At 44.7% G+C, this 22,453-nt stretch overlaps 1 protein-coding gene across 2 annotated transcripts; it reads left to right on the forward strand.

The window, feature by feature from the left end:
• Window positions 1–2,529: 2,529 nt before the first annotated feature.
• AMIGO2 (adhesion molecule with Ig like domain 2) lies at window positions 2,530–5,924 on the forward strand. Of its 2 annotated transcripts, none has more exons than XM_028532524.2 (2): window positions 2,530–2,934; window positions 3,326–5,924. In XM_028532524.2, the coding sequence occupies exon 2, from the start codon at window positions 3,391–3,393 to the stop codon at window positions 4,954–4,956; it is 1,566 nt and encodes a 521-aa protein (XP_028388325.1). In that variant the 5' UTR covers window positions 2,530–2,934; window positions 3,326–3,390; the 3' UTR covers window positions 4,957–5,924. The 2 variants fall into 2 exon arrangements, with proteins under 2 accessions (XP_028388325.1, XP_035875028.1); XM_036019135.1 differs by having other exon boundaries at window positions 2,848–2,966.
• Window positions 5,925–22,453: the final 16,529 nt, after the last annotated feature.

Consider the following 22,453-nt stretch of genomic DNA (forward strand, 5'->3'; position numbering starts at 1 on the left):
GTGGGATGGTGACCAGCGGACTCAGGTGGGGTAAGCCTTGAACACGTTCCCCATTTATAAGTTCATTCATCAAAAGTTCTGAATGCCAAGCAATTGTCAAGCAGGGTTGCAGGAGCTTAGAAAAGAGCAGTGACTAAGACAAAGTTTCTGCCCTTGTGGAATTCGCCTTCCAGTTGAGAGTGGGCCACGTAAGGAAGGTGAAGGGATGCTAGAAAGATAAAAAATTATCCTCCACAGAATAAGGTGACACCTTATACCCTTATTAAGGTTAAAGCTTCGCTTTCTCTTTCCCAAGCTCAGTGAACCCATACCTTTCACAGCTCCTTTCTCCTTGACAAATGTGCAGAATCCAAAAATCAGGTATTCAAATACAGAAATAAAGTCGTCCGTGGATTTTGAGTGAATCTAGTTTATTTATACTGCATAATCTTTGCATGATGTTTCTGTGATATGCCTGTAGCTATCATAACAGAACCTGTTTCCATTTTGAAAGTCACTTATACTTTTTAGACTACTTTTGTATTAAATACAGGTCTTTCGTGCACCTTCAGGGTCTCCTTTGAATAGGATGATAGTTACTTGTAAGACACTGCAAAAATTTATTAGTCATTTAAAAATTATTCTTCTGGCCCTGGCTGGCGTAGCTCAATGGATTGAGCGTGGGCTTCGAACCAAAGCATCGCAGGTTCGATTCCCAGTCAGGGCACATGCCTGGGTTGCAGGCCATGGCCCCCAGCAACCACACATTGATGTTTCTCTCTCTCTCTCTCTTTCTCTCTCCCTTCCCTCTCTAAAAATAAATAAATAAAATCTTTTTAAAAATTTAAAAAATTATTCCTCTGAGCAGAAATCTTCAATTCTATTCCTCTGTTAACCATTCTAACTGTAAAAACGAAGCTTAGAGACCCAGTTTTTTGAGACTCCCAGGAAGTGTTGCCTGACTTTAGAAAAATCTCAGCCTCTGCTTTGCCCCTGGGAGCTCCTGGGGAGGAAGTATTTCGGGCTGTATGACATCCTTTTAGGGTAACATTCAACTTTTCATGAAACTGAAACTCATTTGAATCAAGCTGTTCTCACCTTGAAAACCTTGATTTACCAGTGCTATTCGAGATTAATTACACAAACAGGCTAAGTTAATAGTGCACACAATTCCCTTTCAAATATGGCCCTGGAGATCAGGGCTCCCGCGGGAATCCGTTCACGACAGTGTAGGGACCAACTCGCCTTAAATGCAGGTTGCTCAAGTGTCTGCGTGTGTGTGTTGGGGGTGGGGGGATACTGATTGTCGCCACCATCTTTTAGTCTACGTTCAGTAATATGACAAGTTATATTTGCAGTCTTCCCATCTCTTTCTCTTTGTTTAATATCTCTTATAGAGACAGTAATTTATTTATTTTTAATCCGGATGAAACAGGCAAATGGGCCATTTGGCTCAGTCAAATCCCATCGTTAAACATCACCTTGGAATCAAACAAAAATGGATTTTTAATCTAAACGTTCATCAGCCCCACGCCTTCCACCTCCTCCGTCTACTTTTTTTTGGGGGGGGGGCGGTCTGCGGGGACTTGCACCTTCCCTTGCGACCCAGGCCCCCTGCGTCTCTAGAAGCGAGGAAGAGTCTCGGAGCAGCGACTCTGGGATCAGTCCCGGTCCAGAGCCAGCCGGATGTTTTTTTAAAGCTTAATGCCCTTATCTTTGCATTCCAGCCAGGAGGTCGGCTCCAGACCTTTTTTCAGCCGCTCCTGCTTCTCGAATCGGCCACCATCCCTGACGCCCTCTCCCGAGTAGGGAAAGGGATAGAACTTTTCCAGGAAAGTCGGTAGTGTCCCTCGTGTGCCTTCCCAGTCCCTCCAGCAGAGATCCCCGTTGCACTACGGGGAGCGCGCCCGGTCTCCCTGCCCCCCACCTCCCCAAATGTGGGCGGAGACGGAAGGCTGCTTCAGTGTTTATTTTGTAAACCTTTAAACCCACTGCACTTAGCGCCGTGGAAACCTGCCTGGCCCTCGCCCAAAGGAAGACTCCAGAGGTCGGGGAGTGCATCGGGCCTGGCGGCCGCGACTAACCTACCTCTCCCAGGGTGCGACCTCTCCCTCTCGGGCTGGGTGTGTCCCCCTCGATCTTCCAACACCCCACCGTACCGGGTTCTAGATTAAACAAACGGACGCAATTGGCGGGAGTGGGCGAGCGCGTCCCCACCCGGGGTACTCCAACCCTGGCCTTGGTGTGGACCCCCGCCCGGCGCGCCCACCCGTGAGCCCGCTCTCCGATGCCCAGGAACAGCCAGCGGAGGGAGGCTGCGGGACCGCGGGGTGGGCGTCGGCTGCAGCTCCCATTGGCTGTGCAGTCGCCCCTTCCCGCGCCGCGGTGCCCCCCTCCACTTGCCCAACCCTCTCCTGCCCTCAGCCTCGGAGCTGGTTCCCGCAGTGGGGGGTGGGGGGGGGCGCTCAGGGGCGGGCCCAGCCCTGGCGCTCCGCACCCGACCCGCAGCGGGCGCGGGGATAAAGCCCGGGTGGCGGCGCGCGGGAACCCAGCGTCCAGCTGCCTCTGGAGCGCGGAGAGGCGGGGCCGGGTCCCTCCGGCAGCCAGCGCCCCCGCCACTCCGACCGGGCTCCGGGACCTGGGCTCCCGGCGGCGCGCGGGCACCAGACGGCCAGAGCGCCGAGACGGTACCTTCGGTACCTTCGCTGGGCAATGACGAGGGCCCGGGAGAACTCACCGGAGCCGGCGGAGACGTTTCCTGCGCCCGCGGTTGCTGCTGCCGCCGCGGCTCCTTAAAACTCCCAAAGTTGAGAGCCAGCGAGAGGCTGCCGCCCGCCGGGAGCAAGAGGGAAAGGAACTCAGGAGATGCGAGAGTGACAGACAGACAGACGCACAGACCTTCAGAAGGCATCGCCGTCGGCAGGCTATCCCGAGTCCGGGAGGCTTCGCAGCCCTGTGAGTGGAGCTCTGGACGGGTGGCTTGCTAAGTATTTCCGCTGAATTGTTTATAGCATGCGTTTGTGTATTTTTGCGTCTGTTGGAGGGGGTTAAATAAAAAAGCAGGATGCACCTAAAAAAATATTGTATTCCTGATGTTGAGACGGTTGTATTTATAGATTGTGTGGCTGTAAATGCCCGTCAGCGGGAGTAACCCAGGAAAATTTGCACTTAACAGTAAAAAAGCAACGTAGGCTCCCCAGTGTGAAATTAAACCTCCATTTCCAAAGTTACTAGAAAGAAAGATGTGACTCTTAAGGGTTAATTGGTGGCAGTTAACTTTGCTTGCTTTTTTTCTTCTCTTTTGTTTTCTTTTTTAACCCCTCTTTAAATACTGATTGTTTACCAGATTCCCTGGCCGGAGGCTGAGCTGGTGGCGAAGACGCCTGGAAGAGACTGAGAGAGGCGACCATAATGTCTTTGCGTTTACGCTCGCCGCCCAGCCTTCCTGGAGTTGTGAGACCCGGCTGCAGGGGACTGCTGTGTCTGCTGGTGGTCACCGCGGCCGTGGGGCCCGGCGCCTCCGGGGTGTGTCCCCCCGCTTGCCTCTGTGCCACGGACGTCGTCAGCTGCACCAACAAAAACCTGTCCAAGGTGCCTGGGAACCTTTTCAGACTGATCAAGAGACTGGATCTGAGTTATAACAGAATTGGGCTTCTGGATTCGGAGTGGATTCCAGTGTCGTTTGGAAAGCTGAACACCCTCATTATTCGCCATAACAACATCACCAGCATTTCCATGGGCAGTTTTTCCGCGACTCCAAATTTAAAGTGTCTTGACTTATCCTCCAACAAGCTGAAGGCGGTGAAAAGTGCAGTGTTCCAAGAGCTGAAGAGTCTGGAAGTGCTCCTGCTGTACAACAATCACATTTCCTACCTTGATCCTTCAGCGTTCGGAGGGCTTGTCCAACTGCAGAAACTCTACTTAAGTGAAAACTTTCTCACGAAGTTCCCCATGGATTTATATGTTGGGAAGTTCAAACTGGCAGAACTGATGTTTCTAGATGTTTCGTATAACCGGATCCCCTTCCTGCCAATGCAACATATAAGTTTAGTGCCAGGAAAGCAGCTGAGAGGCATCTACCTTCATGGAAACCCATTTGTCTGTGACTGTTCCCTTTACTCACTGCTGATCTTTTGGTATCGGAGGCACTTCAGCTCCGTGATGGATTTTAAGAATGATTATACCTGCCGCATGTGGTCTGACTCCAGGCATTCCCACCAGGTGCTGCTGCTCCAGGAGAGCTTCATGAATTGCTCCGACAGTATCATCAATGGCTCCTTCCGTGCCCTTGGCTTTATCCATGAGGCTCAAGTTGGAGAAAGGCTGATTGTTCACTGTGACGGCAAGACTGGTAGTTCAAATACGGATTTCATGTGGGTGGGTCCCAATAACACACGGCTAGAGCCCGACAAAAAGGTGGAAAACTTTCACGTGTTTCACAATGGAAGCCTGGTTATAGAAAGCCCTCGTTTTGAGGATGCTGGCGTGTATTCCTGTATTGCCATGAACAGGCAGCGCCTGTTAAATGAAACTGTGGATGTCACGATAAACGTGAGCAATTTCACTGTAAACAGATCCCATGCTCATGAGGCATTTAACACAGCTTTTACCACTCTGGCAGCCTGTGTGGCCAGTATCGTTTTGGTACTATTGTACCTCTATCTGACGCCATGCCCCTGCAGGTGTAAAGCCAAAAGACAAAAGAGTATGCTAAACCAAAGCAATGCCCACTCATCTATTCTCAGTCCAGGCCTGGCTGGGGATGTCCCAGCTGAGGAGCGGAAGGCAGGTGCCGGTAAAAGAGTGGTGTTTTTGGAACCCCTGAAGGATACCGCCGCGGGGCAGAATGGGAAAGTCAGGCTCTTTCCCAGTGAAACCGTTATAGCTGAGGGCATCTTGAAGTCCACCAGGGTGAAATCCGACTCAGATTCAGTCAATTCAGTGTTTTCAGACACACCCTTCGTGGCGTCCACTTAATCTTGTGCCTACACTTGTACGATGTAGTAAATTAACCTCTTCATCTTTAACTTTGTGTGTGGTCTGCCAAATAAACAGCAGGACTGAAATTATGTTTGGTTTTTGAAATACAACTAAATGGTCTTTTTTAAAAAATGGTTGATAGGACTCTGGTAAAGCACTTTGGTTCCTCAAGGTGCCAGAGAAAGATGGCATTGTTTTCCAAACCGTAGATTCTAAATAATGCTATCTTAGTCTTTTAGCACCTTTGATCACTTCGAAACTGCCCTGGAGGTGGTTTGACTGACATTGTCCTTTTATTTAGGATTCTTGAAAGAAAAAATAAACTTTGTGTATTATTGTTCTTTAAAAAGAGGCTTTACTAACTTATTAGGACCAAAGTTGAGATATTTTAAAGAAAAGTGTTAGTGTTCTATTCCAAACAGCCATTCTTTATGAAGCACAAAATAAAGGTAGATTTCGAAATAATTCAGCTAAATTCATCATTTCAGACCAGAGTAAGCAGACTTCACTGATAAAAGGTACTGGGTACTGTCACATCCTATAATATTAGATAAGCAGTGCAATAAAGGTGCATTTGTTTGACTGTCTTCTTTCCATTCTGTAAATTTCCTATCCTTGAACAAAAGGTCTTATTGAAAGTTTAAAGTCATCATTATTTGTTGCCATAAATATGTAGGTGTCAATGCCAAAATGTCTAAGTAACTTCTTAAATCTTTGTCCTAGTAGACTAATATTTGTTTATATGCTTGTGTATATGTAAATCTTAATTTATGTGAACTACTAAATAGATAATACTGTATTGTGCTTTGGACATTTGAATTACTGTAAGTATATGTATTCTGTGACTTGATGTTCCGTTTTACTTGGCTATTTAAAAACATAAATCTACAATGTTTTATGTGATCAGATTGTTCTACTTTGTGTAAAGTGCCCACTATAGCAAATATATCTCCAGAGTTCTTGGAGTTCTCATATAGAGTTTATTTGACTGACTGATTGATTTTAGAGAGAAAGGGAGCAAGGGAGAAAAACATCAATTTGTTGTTTCGCGTATTTATGTACTCATCGGTTGATTCTTGTATGTGCCCTGACCAGAAACTGAACCCGCAACCTTGGTGTACCAGGATGACGTTCTAACCAACTGAGCTGCCTGGCCAGGACATAAAATTTTTTTTAAAGGGGAAAAAAGGCTGTAAAGTGATCTACATCAATTCATACTTTCTATATCACATTTTACTCTGATACTATTTTGTACTTCAACCAGGTTTGGAAGACATGTGAGCTTCGATTTTGCAATAGGAGAGAGCCCAGGAAACTTCCTTCTTAACGCCATCATCTATTGTGAGGCAATAGAGTACCCAATCTGGACCTAGGTTTCCTGTTATAAAATGAAAGTTCCAGACTAGGTGATGTTTAAGGTTCCTTCCCACACTGGCAGTGATGATTTCCTGGTGTCTGAGCTCCACCCCAGACCTGTGCTGGCTCTCTGAAACTGGGTACTGACGGAATACAAGAATGAATTAGGACAGACTAGCATTGCACTGCAGAGCAGCTGGAAGGGATGTTTTGGATCATTGTCCACCCACTTCCGTTTCTCAGGGACAAACGGAGCTCAGAGACTTGTGGGTTGTCTGATGCCACAGAGTGAATTAGGAAAGCTCCGGTGTAAGCTTTTTCTTGTGAAGATAAGAGAGTCAAAGAATGTTTATTTTTAACAGTAAGCATGGAGAAGCAGCCAAGAATGACAAAAGGGTGGTCAGAAAACAGCAAGTGAGATTCAGACACATGTTGGCACTGGGGCGAAGAAGAGAGAATTTTCACAAGATGGGAGTGGGCAACAGTGGCAAATACTGCAGAGAAACAGATGAGGAGGGAAGACTGACTTTGAAAATGATTTTGGGAGAACAGTGCACACTTGGTGACAGCTCAGGAAGTGCCAAGCCAGGCTCCCAGTGGCAGATACTGTTCAGCAGGGAGTTAAGGAATGAGGGGCCAGGTGTGTGCTTTAGGGGACAGGATGCAGAGCCACTGCTCAGGAGCGTTGAAAATCCTTATTGCGTGATGGGAAAAAATTACTGCTTATGCCTTTCAAACACAGACCTCACCTGTTAGATAAGATCCTCCAGACCAAAGATATTCTGGGCAAATATTTTATTGCAGTTACTACCGTTTAACTAATTAGGAAGAATTCTATCATTCTTGTGATCTTTAAAATCATCATTCCTTTCAGAAGGACGTTACTGAGCTTCCTCCAGGAAGTTTCTTAGAAAATTACTCAGACTCAGAGATGCTGGGGTTTGTTCCGCATCATACAGCTGGTCTGGACACAAGTGAAAATTCTTGAACCACTGACATTCTGACAAGGGGAGGGCTGGGTGCAGGGGTCAATGACCCTGACCTGGGGTGCGCAAAGAGCAGGGCCTTATGCTGGCAGGGAAGTTGTAGAGAGGATCTCTGAATTGAACCTTTTCTGGTCGGTATCTCTAAAGTCTTTCAGCCCTCAAACCCTCGACTTAGTACGCCTGTTGAGTTTTGCAGGGGGATGTGGACAGTGCTGAGTGGGGAGTTTGAAGGGCCTGATCTTGGCTGGTCCTAGTAAGCTTTGGGTAAAGGAGAGGCAGAAACTGAGATCAAAATTAACATGCTTATAACCAAAACAAAAGAAAACCCAAAACCCCAAATACTGAAAAAATAGTTTTGAATAAAAGTAGGAAGGCACAGTGATGAAAAAGCATAAAACTGAAAGTTACGCAGAATTTTAAGAACTTAGGTATATTTTTTTTTTGGTAGAAGCCTGATCACAGGTATTTTAAATACAGGAACAGAATGAATTTGTGCTTTATAAATTTGTCCCACTCAAAACTTTTATATAATTTTTGTTCCAAATAATAATTTGGATTTATGTAACAGGGTCATTCTTTTAAACTGCTGAGTATTTTTTATTTAGCAATTGTGAGAAAGGTGGGTACTCTTTGGAGGAACTAAGCAAAGACTATAGACAAGAAATTGTCCTAGGCTTAGAGTATTTTTTTATTATAATTAGAAGATACTGGTTTATGATAATATACTCTATAATTAACAATGAGTTGAAATTCTTTCTTTATTAAGGATTTTATTTATTTTTAGAGAGAGGGGAAGGGAGGGAGAAAGAAAAGGAGAGAAACATCAATGTGTGGTTGTCTTGTGTGTGCTCCCTACTGGGGACCTGGCCTACAACCCAGGCATGTGCCCTAGACTGGGAATTGAACTAGGAACCCTTTGGTTTGCGAGCCAGGGCTCAATCCACTGAGCCACACCAGCCAGGGCATGAGTTGAATTTCTTCAATACACTTTTAGAATTTCTAACCTGAAAGGATGGCCTAAAACATTTTCTTATTTATAGTTAATTTCTGCATTAACCCTTACAGGCCTAGAGAGTTTTATATATATATATTTATTTTTTGGCTTTCATTGCTTGAAGTATTTGTTTAGAAAAAATGGCTTTTTATTTTTCTAAATAAACATTGCTCTAAAATGAAAATCAGAAGAGATGTAGGTGAAACTTATGGAAGTGGGACTATGAGAGAGAAAAGAAGACAGGCTGTCAGCCCAAATTCTGCAAAGACCTCTGCTTTGGATCGCCCTGCCAACCACTGTTAAAGCAGGAATAGCCTGAACATCCTCTGATGTAGTGGCTTTTCTGTTGCCATCACAGCTGCTTGATCACTGTTGCCTTTTAGTGTCATTTTACTTACCAAATGGCCTAGCAATAGGTCTAAAACCAGGCTGACTGAGTCACAGGGAAAGTCAGATGAGCTAGGGTTTCTAGTAGTGATCCTCTGCACGCCCCTGACCAGCGCTCTGGTTCCCACAGTCTGGAGTAAGGCCTGCCATTGTGTTAAAAAAAAAAAGTCCCATGCAATTCTGATTCTGCCTGTTTGGATGAAACACATTCTAGAATGACGCTATGGCAAATTTGTGTTTCGGCTATGTCAGAATATTATTATTACTTGCTACTGGATTTATTAATAAGAAGAAGAATCAGTGCACTGCTCTTCAAAAAACTTCTCATATGCTGGGAAAATGAAAGAGTTTATTGTCTGACATTAAATGAACTCAACAGTAAACTGTTGGCTGTAAGTTATGGTTTATATTTTTATGAAATATGAGATAATTATGAAATATGGAATAATTATTCTGAGATGACTAAATCTCTCTTTCATTTCTAAGCTAGTTTTGATTTGAACGTAGCACAAACAGCTTTGCAGCTTTCAAAGCTGATTAGATCAAAGTGCAGTGAGGGCATATTCCAAGGGTGTTTGAGTGTAGATTTCATCTCCTGAGAACCACACTTCTTGTTTTTTGTCAACATATGAGAAATATTTGTTAAAAGAGAGTACTAAGATTTTCTTTCTGGTTCTCTCGTTTCTGCCCAGGGCCAGCCCCAAAACGTGAAAGTTAGTGTGGAAAGGTGATGGCTAGTTTGCCCTTGCAGTACTGCTGGATGGTAATATGTAAAAAGTAGAACTGAGAACTCCTGTAATGACCTCCTGAGTCACTGAGGTGACTGCTGACAGGGACCACTGTTCTGGGGGGTGGATTCTAGGGAGGGAGTATGTACCGGGAGGAGCAGAGGTAACAGAGTAGAGCAAAACAGACCCTTCGCAAATTGTGATATGACAGTCTGTCGTATCACAATACCGGCTTTAATTTGTGGCTTTAATTTCTTAAGTACCTACTAAGTGTGAAGCACACCGCAAGAGGTGGTGTTTATTTATTATTATTGCTCATCACAGCAGCCCTGAAGATAGGAAATGCTGCCCCCAGTCACAGATAGGAAAAGGAGGCTCAACAGGGACAACGCATTTCCCCAGGTGACTCAGCTAATACGTTGCCTTTATCCTGATATTAATCTGCAAAATAACTCCCACAGGACTTTTACGGGTGCTCTACTGCTAGTGTGACTTTGCAAAGCATGGGTTGGTCATAAACATTTTATAAATGTCAGAGCATGAATGAATTAGTGCTCACAGCAAATCTGGGGGAAGAGGAAGGGAAGGCCAGGGGATCATATCATTCACACACAGTAACGGTGAAAAGGACTGTTTTCCCTTGGGACTGCTGCCCTGTGAAACACAGGGCACCACAAGCAGCGAAAGCGGAAGTCCCGAGGAGACCCGGCTCTGGCAGGCGAGGTATCCTCAGTCCGCCGGCTCTTCTTGCTCTGGTCACCCTGGACACGTGAAACTGCTGAATGTGCAAAACAAGTATCTGCTTCACCATTACAAACCACATATTCAAGATATTTAAATGGATAATTGATTAAATTTAATATTTTTTAAATGAAAAATGACTTAAATTTATAGGGTAAATAGTTCTAGTGGAGGGAGTATCTAAGAATTTGTTCTAAATTTCTAGAAGAGCGGTAGGGACAATTCCCCCATGGGGTCTGTCAGCAGTCACCTCAGTGGTCCTTGTCAGCAGTCACCTCAGTGACTCAGGAGGTCATTACAGGAGTTCTCAGTTCTACTTTTTACATATTACCATCCAGCAATACTGCAAGGGCAAACTAGTCATCACCTTTCCACACTAACTTTCATGTTTCGGGGCTGGCCCTTGGCAGAAACGAGAGATTTAAAAACTAATTTAAAAATTAGTTTTCTCAAAAAATTTAAATATTTATTTACTTATTTATAAAAAGAGGGAAAAGGAGGGACAAAGAGGGGGAGAGAAACATGGATGTGAGAGAGACACATCAATTGGTTTCCTGGTGCACGTGCCCCCACCGGGGACCAAACCGGCAACCCAGGCACGTGCCCTGACTGGGAAGCAAACGCAAGACCTTTCACTTTGCAGGATGATGCCCAGCCCACTAAGCCGTATCAGTCAGGACTCTCAAGATAATTTTAAAATTGTTTCACAAGGTAGCCTCACTAGCTTACCTGATTAAATTTCTCCATTAAATAATATGCCCACAGAATATCAAATATCATACTCTTGGGGAATTGTGTAGTAGCTACAGGGTCTTAGTGTCACAGAGTCAAGTATCAGAGGATCAAGGGTCAAACCCTTGGCAATGAATAGCCAGTGGTAACCAAGAGAAGATTATTGAGCTTTGCTACGATACTGTGAAGGCCATAAATGTTGTATAATGACTATCCTCTTCCTTTAAAGGAGATCACAGCCCAACTGGGCGAGGAAGCAAATAAACCTAAAACAATTCAAGAGTAAGAACTGATTTGTCTACTAGTGGCTATACAGGCAAATAGGAAGTAAGAGGAGGAAGCTAATTGGCAGACCTTGCTTTAACCAATTGGGTTAATGGCACAGGCTTGAACACCAGATAGCCATCCCCCAGATACCCTGAATGCTGCCTTAGCTGAGATCCTTATCTTCAGAAAGCTGGTGTCGCAGGGAGATGGTGCCAGCTAGTTAATAGTTCTCTGATTTGAATGTCAGGGATGCTATTTAAAATACTACAGCTGATATATTATCATTTGCAATCAAATCTACAGGAGAAAGAGACCTAAAATTATACATTACTCCTCTATCTACATTCACAGCTGCAAACCTCAGCTCCATCACAGTTAGGATGAAGCCTACTAAATGTGTCCAAGTCATAACAAAAACAGTAAGAAGAACACTTTTACATGTAAGCTCCATGCCCATGGCTTCACACGTTTTCTGTTATTCCACTGAGGAAGTTATCCTTACACCCACTGTGCGGGTAGGAGAACTGAAGTTTAGGAATATTGGGTGATTTGCCCAAAGAACACATAGTAAAGGAGTCAGGATTTGAATCCAGCTTTGTCTGGATACATCAGAACCCAGTCTTTTAATGTCTGTACTGTAACACACTAAACTGTAATGCTTGTCAGCTCCCTAACAGGGCTTTGCCCATCACTCCCCCTCTGTCCTCCTGCCTCCTGTGTCTCAAGGCTACCTTTCCTTCAGTGCTCTGGTTCTGCTTGCAAGACTCTGCTCCATACTCTTTCCTGTAACAAGTCCCCTCCCACACTGGCAGCTCACTGCTTTGGCCCTTCACCAGTCGATGCTGGCTCTTTTTGTTCTGCTTCTCTTTACATTCCCTGTCTTTGTGACTAGATCCGCAATCACCAGACCCTATGTCTTCTATCTCTTTATCCAGAACATAGCACATAGCAAGGTTTGTATATCTTTGCCTTTCAATTATATTCATTTGTTTATCCAACACAGTATTAATATGTGCCTGCCCTGGAGTTTGACCGGGAGACCAAAGACCATCAAGGCACTCCCAGGCTTTGAAGAGAGGCAGAAATATAGTTTTATCATGAGGTGAGTGTGCTGATGTAGAAATGCCCAGAGACAGGGAGGTCAGGGAAAGCTTCCTGGAAGAACGAATGCCTGAGCGGAGGCTCCAAGGAGCTCTCCACGTTTAGAGAGATCTAGTTTGATTTCCACAGTGGGACATGCAGGGCAGTGGAAGACGAGACAGCCAATGTACCCTGGCTCTGGGGGGTATTTTAGCTTAATTGGCTGTAGGAAAGGCGGGTACCAGCGCCTATGAAACGGCCTTTGGTGGCTTGATCTCTGGACCCTGTGGATAGGGTCCAGGTGAACCTTCCTCATTTCACATTCTACTCTGTGCTGAAGACATAGCTGCAAAGTAATCCTGTTGCAGAGCTCTTCAAGAAGGAAGCATACTAAACTGACTCATGCAAATGCTTATAGCATATTTCAAAGGTTAGAAAGAGTTAGAAATATTAGCTTCTCTTGTATAATGTGGGCTTAATACCATAATGATGAAATAATCCTACTTAATTCAGTTATCACTCTATAGACCAAGAAATGTCTTCCAGCCAATGTTTATCCAAGCCTCACTGTAATTAAATTTTATTGTTAGCCTAGATATCGATTTGACTAAGCCAGTTTTATAACAGTGAAAGATTTGGGTGGGAAGAGAAAGAAAAGATGTGATTGTCAAGGGGAAAAACCCAACAACATATCAGACTGACCTGCAGAATTAAATTGTAATAGTTCAGGCTGCTTAGTGAGCATTTATGTACATTTTGCCCCAACTCTGCTTGGTGAGATACTTCTCCATAGTGTTCATGCTTGAGTGAATTTTTCTCTAAGTCTAGACTTACAGAGTTATTGCAGTTTTTTTTTTAATCTATTTTTGTAAAACTATCCTTTTTTCCAAAGAAGAGCATTTTGCCTGAGGTGGAAACATAATGAAAGGCCTGTGATGTGAAAGCCTAAAAGAAAGTGTTTGTTTTTTATTTGTTCTCAGTTTTTTTCATATTCATACTTAATTACAACCTTAGGGAAGCCTTCAGCTCTCAATCCCACCTACTTCGAATCAGCGGAGAACACAGGCTCCTTCCCCCCTAAGCAACCATTTACAACAACTTTGGCTTTTCCCTAAAACCCAGAGGAAATGTACTCTTGATCCCAGGCCAAGTTCGTCAGGAACTACTTCTGTTGATAAATCTTATGCACGTAAGAATTCAATGGAAAAATCGTATTGTTAATTATAATATAAAAATTATAATAAGGACCTTAAAAGGGACCTTAATTGGCGATATAGTATGTAATGATTTAAGTGACAAATGTTAATTACATTTTTTTCCTGTTTAATTGGTCAGCATTAGCCGTCTCAGAGACTTGGCAGGGCTTTTGAAAATGAAATCCCACAAAGCCTCGGACAGGGTCCGAGATTTCCCTGAAGAACTGGACCCAGCTTTGCTCTTTACGGACTTTTGTCCTTGCGACGATGAGGTGGCTAACTCCCCTGCCGTTCGCTGCTCAGGGTGTTTCCTAGCTCTGTGTTCAGTGCCACAGGCTCGGGAGATGACCGAGCACCTACCAGCGGCAAACACCCCACACGCCTCTTGAATTTAGGGGCAGATGCCCGGGGTGCTGCCGGGTGTGGAGGCCTCTTCCTACAGGGTCGAAAGATTTGGAGGAGATGGAGGCGGAGGCATGTATGGGAAGTTTTCTGGCTACATCTTCATCTCTTCTACTTATTTCCGGAAAATGCTTGGAACACGTGTTTATGACTTCCTTGCAAACCACCTTAAAGATACTCAGGGAGAGAAACCTGCGCTCCGGTCCACCCTCTTTCTCTTAAGGGCATTGCTGAGCCCTGGAAAGCACCCGGTGCCCGGCACCGCACTGCCTGTGGGCGTGTCCGTGCAGCGTGTTTACATTTGACCTAGAAATGCCTCTGGATGGTCGTACAAAGGCGGTTCTTCCCACGGTCTTTTCGTCTCAGCCCAAAGGCAACTCTCCGTGACTGCTCAGGGCCCCGAACCTCGGTGTCACACCTGTACCCAGTCTGGGCAAACTCCCTGGCTCTGCCTTCAGAATCTGTCTGGAGTCCGATGGCTTCTCACCACCTGCGCCCCGTCCCCGTCCAAGCCCCCGGCATCCCTTGCTGGTTTATTGCAGCGGCCTCGCTGGTCAACCTGCTTCCAGCCTGGCCCTGCTAGGTCTGTTCCTCAAACTGCAGCCCCCGTGGCCCTGTTCATAGGTAGCCCACACCCTTCCTCCGCTCAGAACCTTCAGACCCTGTCTCTCAGACCCCGACTGCTCTCTGGGGGCACACCTGGCGACTGCAGAAACAGTCCCAGGCCCGACGCCAGGCCCGCCTTCCCCACCTCCTTCCCTGTTTTATGTTCATCCATGGCATCCATCACCCCCTGGTAGTCTGTATATTTTATTTACTATGGACGCTCCACAGGGCAGGGCTGTTTATCAGTTTTATGTGAGGTTGTGTTCTCAGTGCTGAGAACGGAAGCTGGCCCAGCAAACAAACATTTATCCCGTGAATGAAACACGCTCCGGAAGGAGCTGGAGGACTGCCCGCTGTCGTGAGCAGGAGGCGAGGAAAGGCCGTGTGATTTCCGCGTGTCATGGTTTCTGCTTCGTCCCGCTGTCCGCAACGCTGTTCTTCACCCCTCGGAAGAGCAGGAAAAGGGCCTGGCCATTTTCAGTGAAGAATTAACTGTCTAACTGCCCATTTCTCCTGTATTTTCCACTTGTTTAAGGCCTCCGGTTTGCTGTTTATGAAAAGGCGGCGTGCTGAGTCCTCGAGAAGCAGGAAGCTGATGCCTGTCCCCTCTCCTGGCATCTGCTGCCCGAGTGATGCCAATTAGCATGTGCCAGGGGCCTGAAGGGAGTCAGACTGGGCTTAAAAGGTATCAGGCAGTAGGCCTGACACAAATTTAATAAGCTGTCTCCTACCTTTAGGGCAGGATTTTTTTTGAATCTAGTTCTGTGGAAGGAAGTCTGACTGCTTTAGTGGATAAACAGCAGGGATGCTGTGTTTACCTAGTGACATCCGAGTGCAGCTGATAATGACCTCTGTGGAGGTCAGTAAATATCGTTCTAAGGAAGGACAGGAGGGAGATAATCACGCTCAATTCACCCCATCTCCATGTTACCTAACCTTAGACGTTCCTGTAGGTGCATAAAATATTTCATAGTATTGTCACAACCCACATTCAGAATCATGATAGCTAATATTTCATATGTTCCTGAGAAATAACTATGTAACCTTAAACTAATTTTGCAAAATATATAGGTCATTAGCACATTGATATTCAGATTTGTTTTAATGTCAAGATATTTGACTGACATTGGCAACAGTGGATTGACTGACATAAGGCAACATCAAGAAATTCTTCCATCACTGCCAGTCTGGGGATGTAATCCAGGTGTTCCCGTCCTCAATTCATAGTTTAAAATGGGCTTTAAAACTAACATGAACTACATTAATTCAATCTTTCTGAGTCTTCAAGTAGCTTAAAAAATTAAAATCACTGCTTTAATTATTAGCCAGTAAAAGATGATTCATACTATTAAAGGCACCTTTTCCTAAGGCAGAACTCTTCGTTCTGTGGTGTGCAGAATAAGAAGGGCCTTTCTCTGGAGCATTTGAATTTGAGAACCAGCTCTTACCCAGTGGAGTAATCTCTTAAACAACCTATCATTTTCTCTGAAGACAAACAAATTTTGTAACACATTTTATTTTCTTTTTAAATCATAGCACCCTTTTTTCCTACCTTTTTTCTTATTCTTATTGGTTAAATTATTTTTTGAGAAGAGGATTATCTAAGAGTAGCATTGACATGCATTTAAACAAGCACTGCCTTTGGTGAAATACTATTGCAATTAATGGCTTTCTTTTCAAAAATTTTCCTTAGGTCAGTCAATATCTCAGCAATTTTCACAACAGGATATTAAAACCGCAGCTCTTAAGATTATTTCTATCTGCCCCTCAGTTCTCGCCATCCTTACATTGCTCCTGGCTTCTCTCTGGCATCGCTGTGACAGAGTTTTCAGTCTTTTGGGGCCCTAGGTATGACCTGTCACCTTATAACTATAATTAAAAATCATTCCTTTCACTTCACATTTAAGTTTCCCAAACTGTATGAGGTAGAGGAATTAGATGAAGAACTCAATTTTGTCTTGCATAAAACACATTTAATGGTGCAACTCTGCAAGACTGCATTCAGAACCCACTTCACATTGGCTCCAGGCCGTTTTTCCAGTGTCACGTCCACAGGCCTTCCGTCCACACAGTGCTTTCCCCTCTGGCCTGATCGGGGTTTGTCAAGAGGTAGTCAAACGCCCTCCCTAGCATTTTCCACTGACTGGTGGTTTATTGATCCTAAAAGACCCAGCAAAAATTCCCCTTCTATGAAGCCATCTTTGACCTCATGCATTTCTTCATATGTTAAAGCAGCATTTTCTGAACCAGATCTGATTTAAGCCCTCGTTGAAAGATCTTTCTGAAGCAGGGAAGGGATATTAATTCCATTTGCATCTGGAGAAGACGCTTTTGGTAGTGATGTGGGGATGAGTTGGGTGTGGAGAAGGCAGGAATGGAAGCAGGGGGATCAAACAGAGGCTTTTACAGCAGCAAGAGTAGGACAGGTTGTTGAAGAGATTAGAGAGGCACACTTTTTTAGGGCTTCGTTGATCGAAATTAGACAGACAAATCATTTCAGGCTTACAAAAGGGAAATAGTAAAAATATGCACAAAGCATTATGGGAGAACAGAGAAGTGGTGGTGCTGAGTGTCCAGGAAAGTTTCCCTAAGGATATAACACCCCAAGACTATCCCTGAAGAATGGGTTTGTAAGGTGATTCCACTTCAGTCAAAGAGGGTAACATGGGGAAAGTCTGAGAGACTAGAGAGAATATGGTCCATCCAGTGAATGGCAAATGGTTTGGTTTTGCTAGAACAATAGTGGAGGGTGGGTAGAGGTGGGAACTCTATATAGGAGAACCTGGAAAGTAGGTGAAAGCCAAATTATGAAGGGTTGTGTGGGCCACCCACGTCATTTCATACTTATTCTGGGGACTATGACGTGGTCAGCCTATGAATGGTTTTAGCAGCTGGAGTGATGTGAACAGATTTGTAATTGAAGTGTAGCAGGTATGCCACCTCAAAAACTCTACTTTGGCATAAGGATTATTTTTGCGCTAAAGGCAATTAAGAAGAAGTAGATACCAGAGCAGCTCTCTGCCCTCCCCCATTTGCCTAAAAGCAGGACGTAAATTTGTGAAAGTGTCCCTATTCACCACTCTACCCAAAAATGCAGAAGTAAATCACCAGAGACAACTCTGGATCCTTATCACCCCAGAGACAGCGCCAGAGGAATCCACACAATAAACTTTACTGACTAGCCCTTGTCTCCCATTAGTTCTTCCTCTCATAGTTTACTGTCCTAGAATCTCAAAATCCTTTTCCTTTATCTTGTTACTTCTCTACAAATGTATTGTTCTTTTGTTAAAATGCTATGTAAGCCCAAATTCTAACCACCTGTTTGGGTTACTCATCACTGAGTATGCCCATGTGTGTGCATTCTCCATAGATGAGTATACTTTTGTTTGTTTTTCTCTGGTTAATCTGTCATTTGTTACTCTAATTTGTAGGGCCCCAGGCAATGAACCTAAGAGGAATATAGGGAAAACCATTTTTTCTTCCCCTACACAATTTAGATAGAGCATTCTGACTGTAGTGAGCAGAGACTAGCAGACCAGTGAGGGTGCTGTAAGAGTAATCCAAGGAAGAGATGATGATGGCCAGAATTACGAGGTGGTAATGGAGATGGAGGAGGAGATATAGCTGGGAGAAGTGAAAATGCTGGGATTGCCAAGATTGCTGCCTGATTGGATGGGGGAGGGTAGAAGTGAAGATCAAGACTAACTGTCTGACTTAGAGTTTAGATGGCTCAGTCAAGGGTGGCACTGTTCTCCAGATGGGGCATATGTTTGAGCGAGAAGAAAATGAGTTTCATTTTGGACATGTTGAGTGTGAGTAGCCTGTAGGGCATCAAAGAAGAAACATCCAAGACAAAGATGGATGAAGGTACCTGAAGCTCAGAAGAAAGAGCTGAGCTAGAGATCTAGATTTTGGTGATTGGTTGGCATTTAGTTAGTAGGTGAAGCCATGGGAGTAGATAAAACAAATCAGAGGCTATGCGGCAAGAGAAGAGGATGGGATAGTGGAGGCAGCAATGCTAGAGTCGTTGGGAGGGTAGGAGCTAGAAACGGAGGCGTCAACGAGGTGGAAGTCAAAGCCCAGCAGGATGACAGAGTCACTGAAGCCGAGTGAGGAAAGGGAGATGAGGTCCAGCAGGGCCAAATGCATGAGATCAAGGAAGAGAGAGCCTGCAACTGTTCGCTGGATTTAGAAACAGGTGACCTTGGAACAACTGGTGAAGTGGAGGAGGAAGACATATGGCTGTGGGTTGAGGAATGCATGAGAAATAAGGAAATGCAGCCATTTCTTTCAAGAAGTTTGGATGTGGGTGAAAGATAACAAAAGACAGAGCCTGAACTATGCAGGGGGAATAAAGAACCAAGAGAGAGCTGTTAAAATTCTGAAGGTTTGGGCATATTTAAATGCAGGGGTGGAAAAGACAGTAAAGGAGAGAAGGAAGATCTAGCTAAGACAAGGCATAAAGAATGAAGCAGAGGCATGAGACCAAAGGAGGGGAGGGAGGGAGGCAGGAGGGTGGGATGGAGGGAGTCCGTGAGTGTATGGGACAGGGAGACAGGAGGGGCGTCTCTTCTCTTCCATTCAGAGAACAGGGAAGCAGGAAAGGGTGGGTGTGGACACAAAATGGATTGGGTCTTGTGAATTAAATGGACAAAAGACAGATTAGCAGGAGAAAAAAGCAGATTTTTTATTCACATATATACATAGTTCACAGAAAAATGTGACTCAAGTGGCGGTCAGAATTTGAGGCTTCAATACCATCTTAGAAGAAAAAGGAACAAGGCAGAAGGGCACTTACGGGAAAACCAATGCCTTTTAGGAAAGAGAAATGAACCCCCTAGGAGAAAAGATTGAAGACGTAATAGTTTTGTGGCAATGTCTGCTCAGGCAATCTCCAATGATGAGAGTTAATTTTATCCCCAGGAAGGTGATGGAAGACAGTGGAGTTCTTTTGAGAGGCTCTTCTTTCAGGCAGATAAGGAGAGTTCAGAAAAAAAAAACATATCGCTGCATCTGTTGATTCTCAGATGCCTTCAGCTCAAAATGATTTTTATGCATATTCTGAACCTCTTCATGGGAAATAAGAGAAAGAGATGGCAAGACAAGGGAAATGTAAACCAGGAAAATGCAAAGGGTTTTCAAGTTGGAAACGACAATATGTCTACACATTTGTGTGTGTGTGTGTGTGTGTGTGTGTTTCCCTTGTAGTGCCCAGCAGGGTAAGCACAGGAGCAGAGAAAGTGGCCCTAGGACTGATCCATGTTTAGTTTCTGCAGACAAGAGTGACAGAAGGACAAATTGTCACAGGAGTCAGGGTACTAGTTAGCTCAAGAGTGAGCTTATGGGTCATTGAGAATAAGAGGGTGTTATGAAAACGTGTGTGCCCCCTTAAAATTTATGTTTGAAACCCTAACTCCCAGTGTGGTTATCTATGTTTGGAGATGGGTACTTAAGCAGTTTAGGTTTAGTGACGTCATAGGGCAGGGCCCTGATCTGAGAGCACTGGTGTCCTTACAGGAAGAGACAGCAGAGGGCGCTCCCTCTCTCCACACAGATGCACTAAGGAAAGGCCTTGTGAGGCCACAGTGAGAAGGTGACTGTCCCCAAGCCAGAAAGAGAGCTCTCATCAGAAGCTGACTCTGCCAAAACCTTGATATTTGACTTCTAGCCTCCAGAACTGTGAGAAATAAATTTCTATTGTCTAAGCCACCTAGTGCACGGCAGCCCCAGCTGACCAATGCTGATGGGTAGGGAAGGAAGGGAAGGTGGGAAGCATACAACAGATCTTGAGGGGGTTGAGGAACAAGTAAAGGGTGCAGGGCAGGGACAGGCAGTTGTGGTAGAGCGGTGTTGGGGTTGGCCATTGGTGAGGAATAGAAGCTCTAGGGAACAATAAGCTCTGGGACTGTCAGTGAACGGCGGTAAAGGGAATCGGGCTATGCAGGTTCATGGGACTCAGAGGAACTATGAGACTAAGGCTTTGAATCACCTAGGATGATGGCAGGACCTGAGGTGAAAAGGCTATCTGAGTAAGGAAAAGCAATGCTTGCTGCTGTAACAGGAAGCCCCCAATTTCAGTGGCTTACCAAAAGAAAAGCTTATTTCTCTCTCATGTCACAGTCCAGGTTGGGTCAGGCAGCTCTCCTGGTAGCTGTCCTCCAAGCCGAGACTCAAAAGTAGGGACTGCTGTATGTGGCTCTACCATCAGGGGTCATTTATTTCCAACTGGTATAATAACCCTGATATAAAACAGAAAAGCTAGCACACACACACACACACAAAATACCACTATTTTACTTATGAATATGGACACAAACATTTAAATAAAATGTCAGCAGCAATAAAAGAAAAATACAGCATGACCCAGTAGAGTTTATTTTAGGAGTGAAAGAGAGAGGGTATATCTCTGTGGGCCTGGACAGGATGGAACGGAAACATTTGCTTTGCTCAACCTTCTGCAGTTCATCCAAACATTTGCATATCACAAAGCCAGAAATATTGGTCCTCCACCTCAGCAATCAACGATGAAATAAATCTGTGAAGGCACTCTATAAATTGAAATGCAACTCTGTAGGAGTGAGGAATTTTTGAGCACACAGGGCCTCATGCTGGGCATCGTTGAGGACAACAAGTTTTAGATGTGGTTTCTTGTCTCCTGGGTCTTACAGTCTGGCTGGGAAAGACAGATCATGAAAAGATGCACACAGCACCAAGTGGCGAAGGCCTAGTGGAAGGGACAGACAACACTGAGATGGAGAGAAGAAAATTTCCAGGCATGGTCTGTTGCAGAGAAACCAAACCATTTCAAACTTTTGCTGGGTGCAGGAAGACTGCCTTTCCCAGCCCCCACCACTTCTAGGAAGAATCAGGTGACAGCTCTGGCCCCAGGAGTATGGGCTGAAGTGATGTAGGCCACCACTAATTGTCACCCTTAGATAGCCCACTGGTTCTCATTTTCTCTCCCTCTCCCTCCCCCATTTGCGTAAAGAATAAGCAAATGTCAATATCACACATACACACGCACGTAACTTTACAAATTGTCACACTTACTCTTCACTGGTCTGCTCTAGGCATGCTAGAATGGAGTCACTGCATCCTCACCTTTACACCCCGCCCCCCCAACCTCCATGCTGCTTTGTAAAAGTCTGGCAGGAAAGCGGCGATTAGAATGCTACAGAAACTTTCAGTCCCAACCATGCTTGGAGCCACCCAATCCTCATTCCCTCTCAGACAAAGTGATTTGGCCAAAAAAGGATTAGAAACAAGACAGACTTGCTTAATGTGAGGCTTAACTAAAAGCCAAAGAGCTGAAGCCACTTGGAGATCTGGGCAGTACTTGGCACACGGTAGGTACTTAGCATACTTTTGTGAATTACCAAACAAGTGAATTCTGACTTCAGATCATGTGATCTTCCTACCTTATGCCCTCACAGTGTTGTTGTGAGGCTTAAATGTGAAACGTGAAAAAGTGTTGCAAACCAGTCCTGCTAGGTATTTTTATCACACTCGAGTAGGTATGGGAGATGGCCCCATAGTCTGATTCTAAGGTGTAATACTTGACAGAACCACGAGAGGGCAGCAGCCCCACTCTATTGCTCTGAAGAACCACTTGATGGGTACAGTTCAGATGGGAAAGGAAAGGCACTTGCTAGATCTCTGGATTTATCCAAAGCTCTTTAAAAGGATTTTGTTTTCAGTGCTCTGTAAGATTCCCCAGACTTATTCTTGCCTCTACTTATATAAGGTGGCTGAAAAACGGGAAAGGAAGAGGTCAGACTTGGTAGCATCTGGGTCTCATCTCTCCCCCCATAACCCACATGGGGTTGCAGAAATGTTTAATCTAAAAGTAGATTAATCAACTTTTGAGAAAGTGATCAGTAGATCAATAGTCTAACATAATAGGATTGTTGATTTGTGCCTTTATTTCCCGTAACATTTTAGGACTAATTATCTTCCACGACATGATCTCATAAAAATAACTGCTGGTAACACTAATTATTCCATTACTTTGTACCAGGA

Source organism: Phyllostomus discolor, chromosome 2 (genome assembly GCF_004126475.2).
Source record: "Phyllostomus discolor isolate MPI-MPIP mPhyDis1 chromosome 2, mPhyDis1.pri.v3, whole genome shotgun sequence".
NCBI classification, from domain to species: domain Eukaryota; kingdom Metazoa; phylum Chordata; class Mammalia; order Chiroptera; family Phyllostomidae; genus Phyllostomus; species Phyllostomus discolor.

Bases quoted from the DNA above. Each gene is read 5' to 3' on its own strand.
- AMIGO2 (XM_028532524.2), top strand. From the start codon at position 3,391: ATGTCTTTGCGTTTACGCTCGCCGCCCAGCCTTCCTGGAGTTGTGAGA.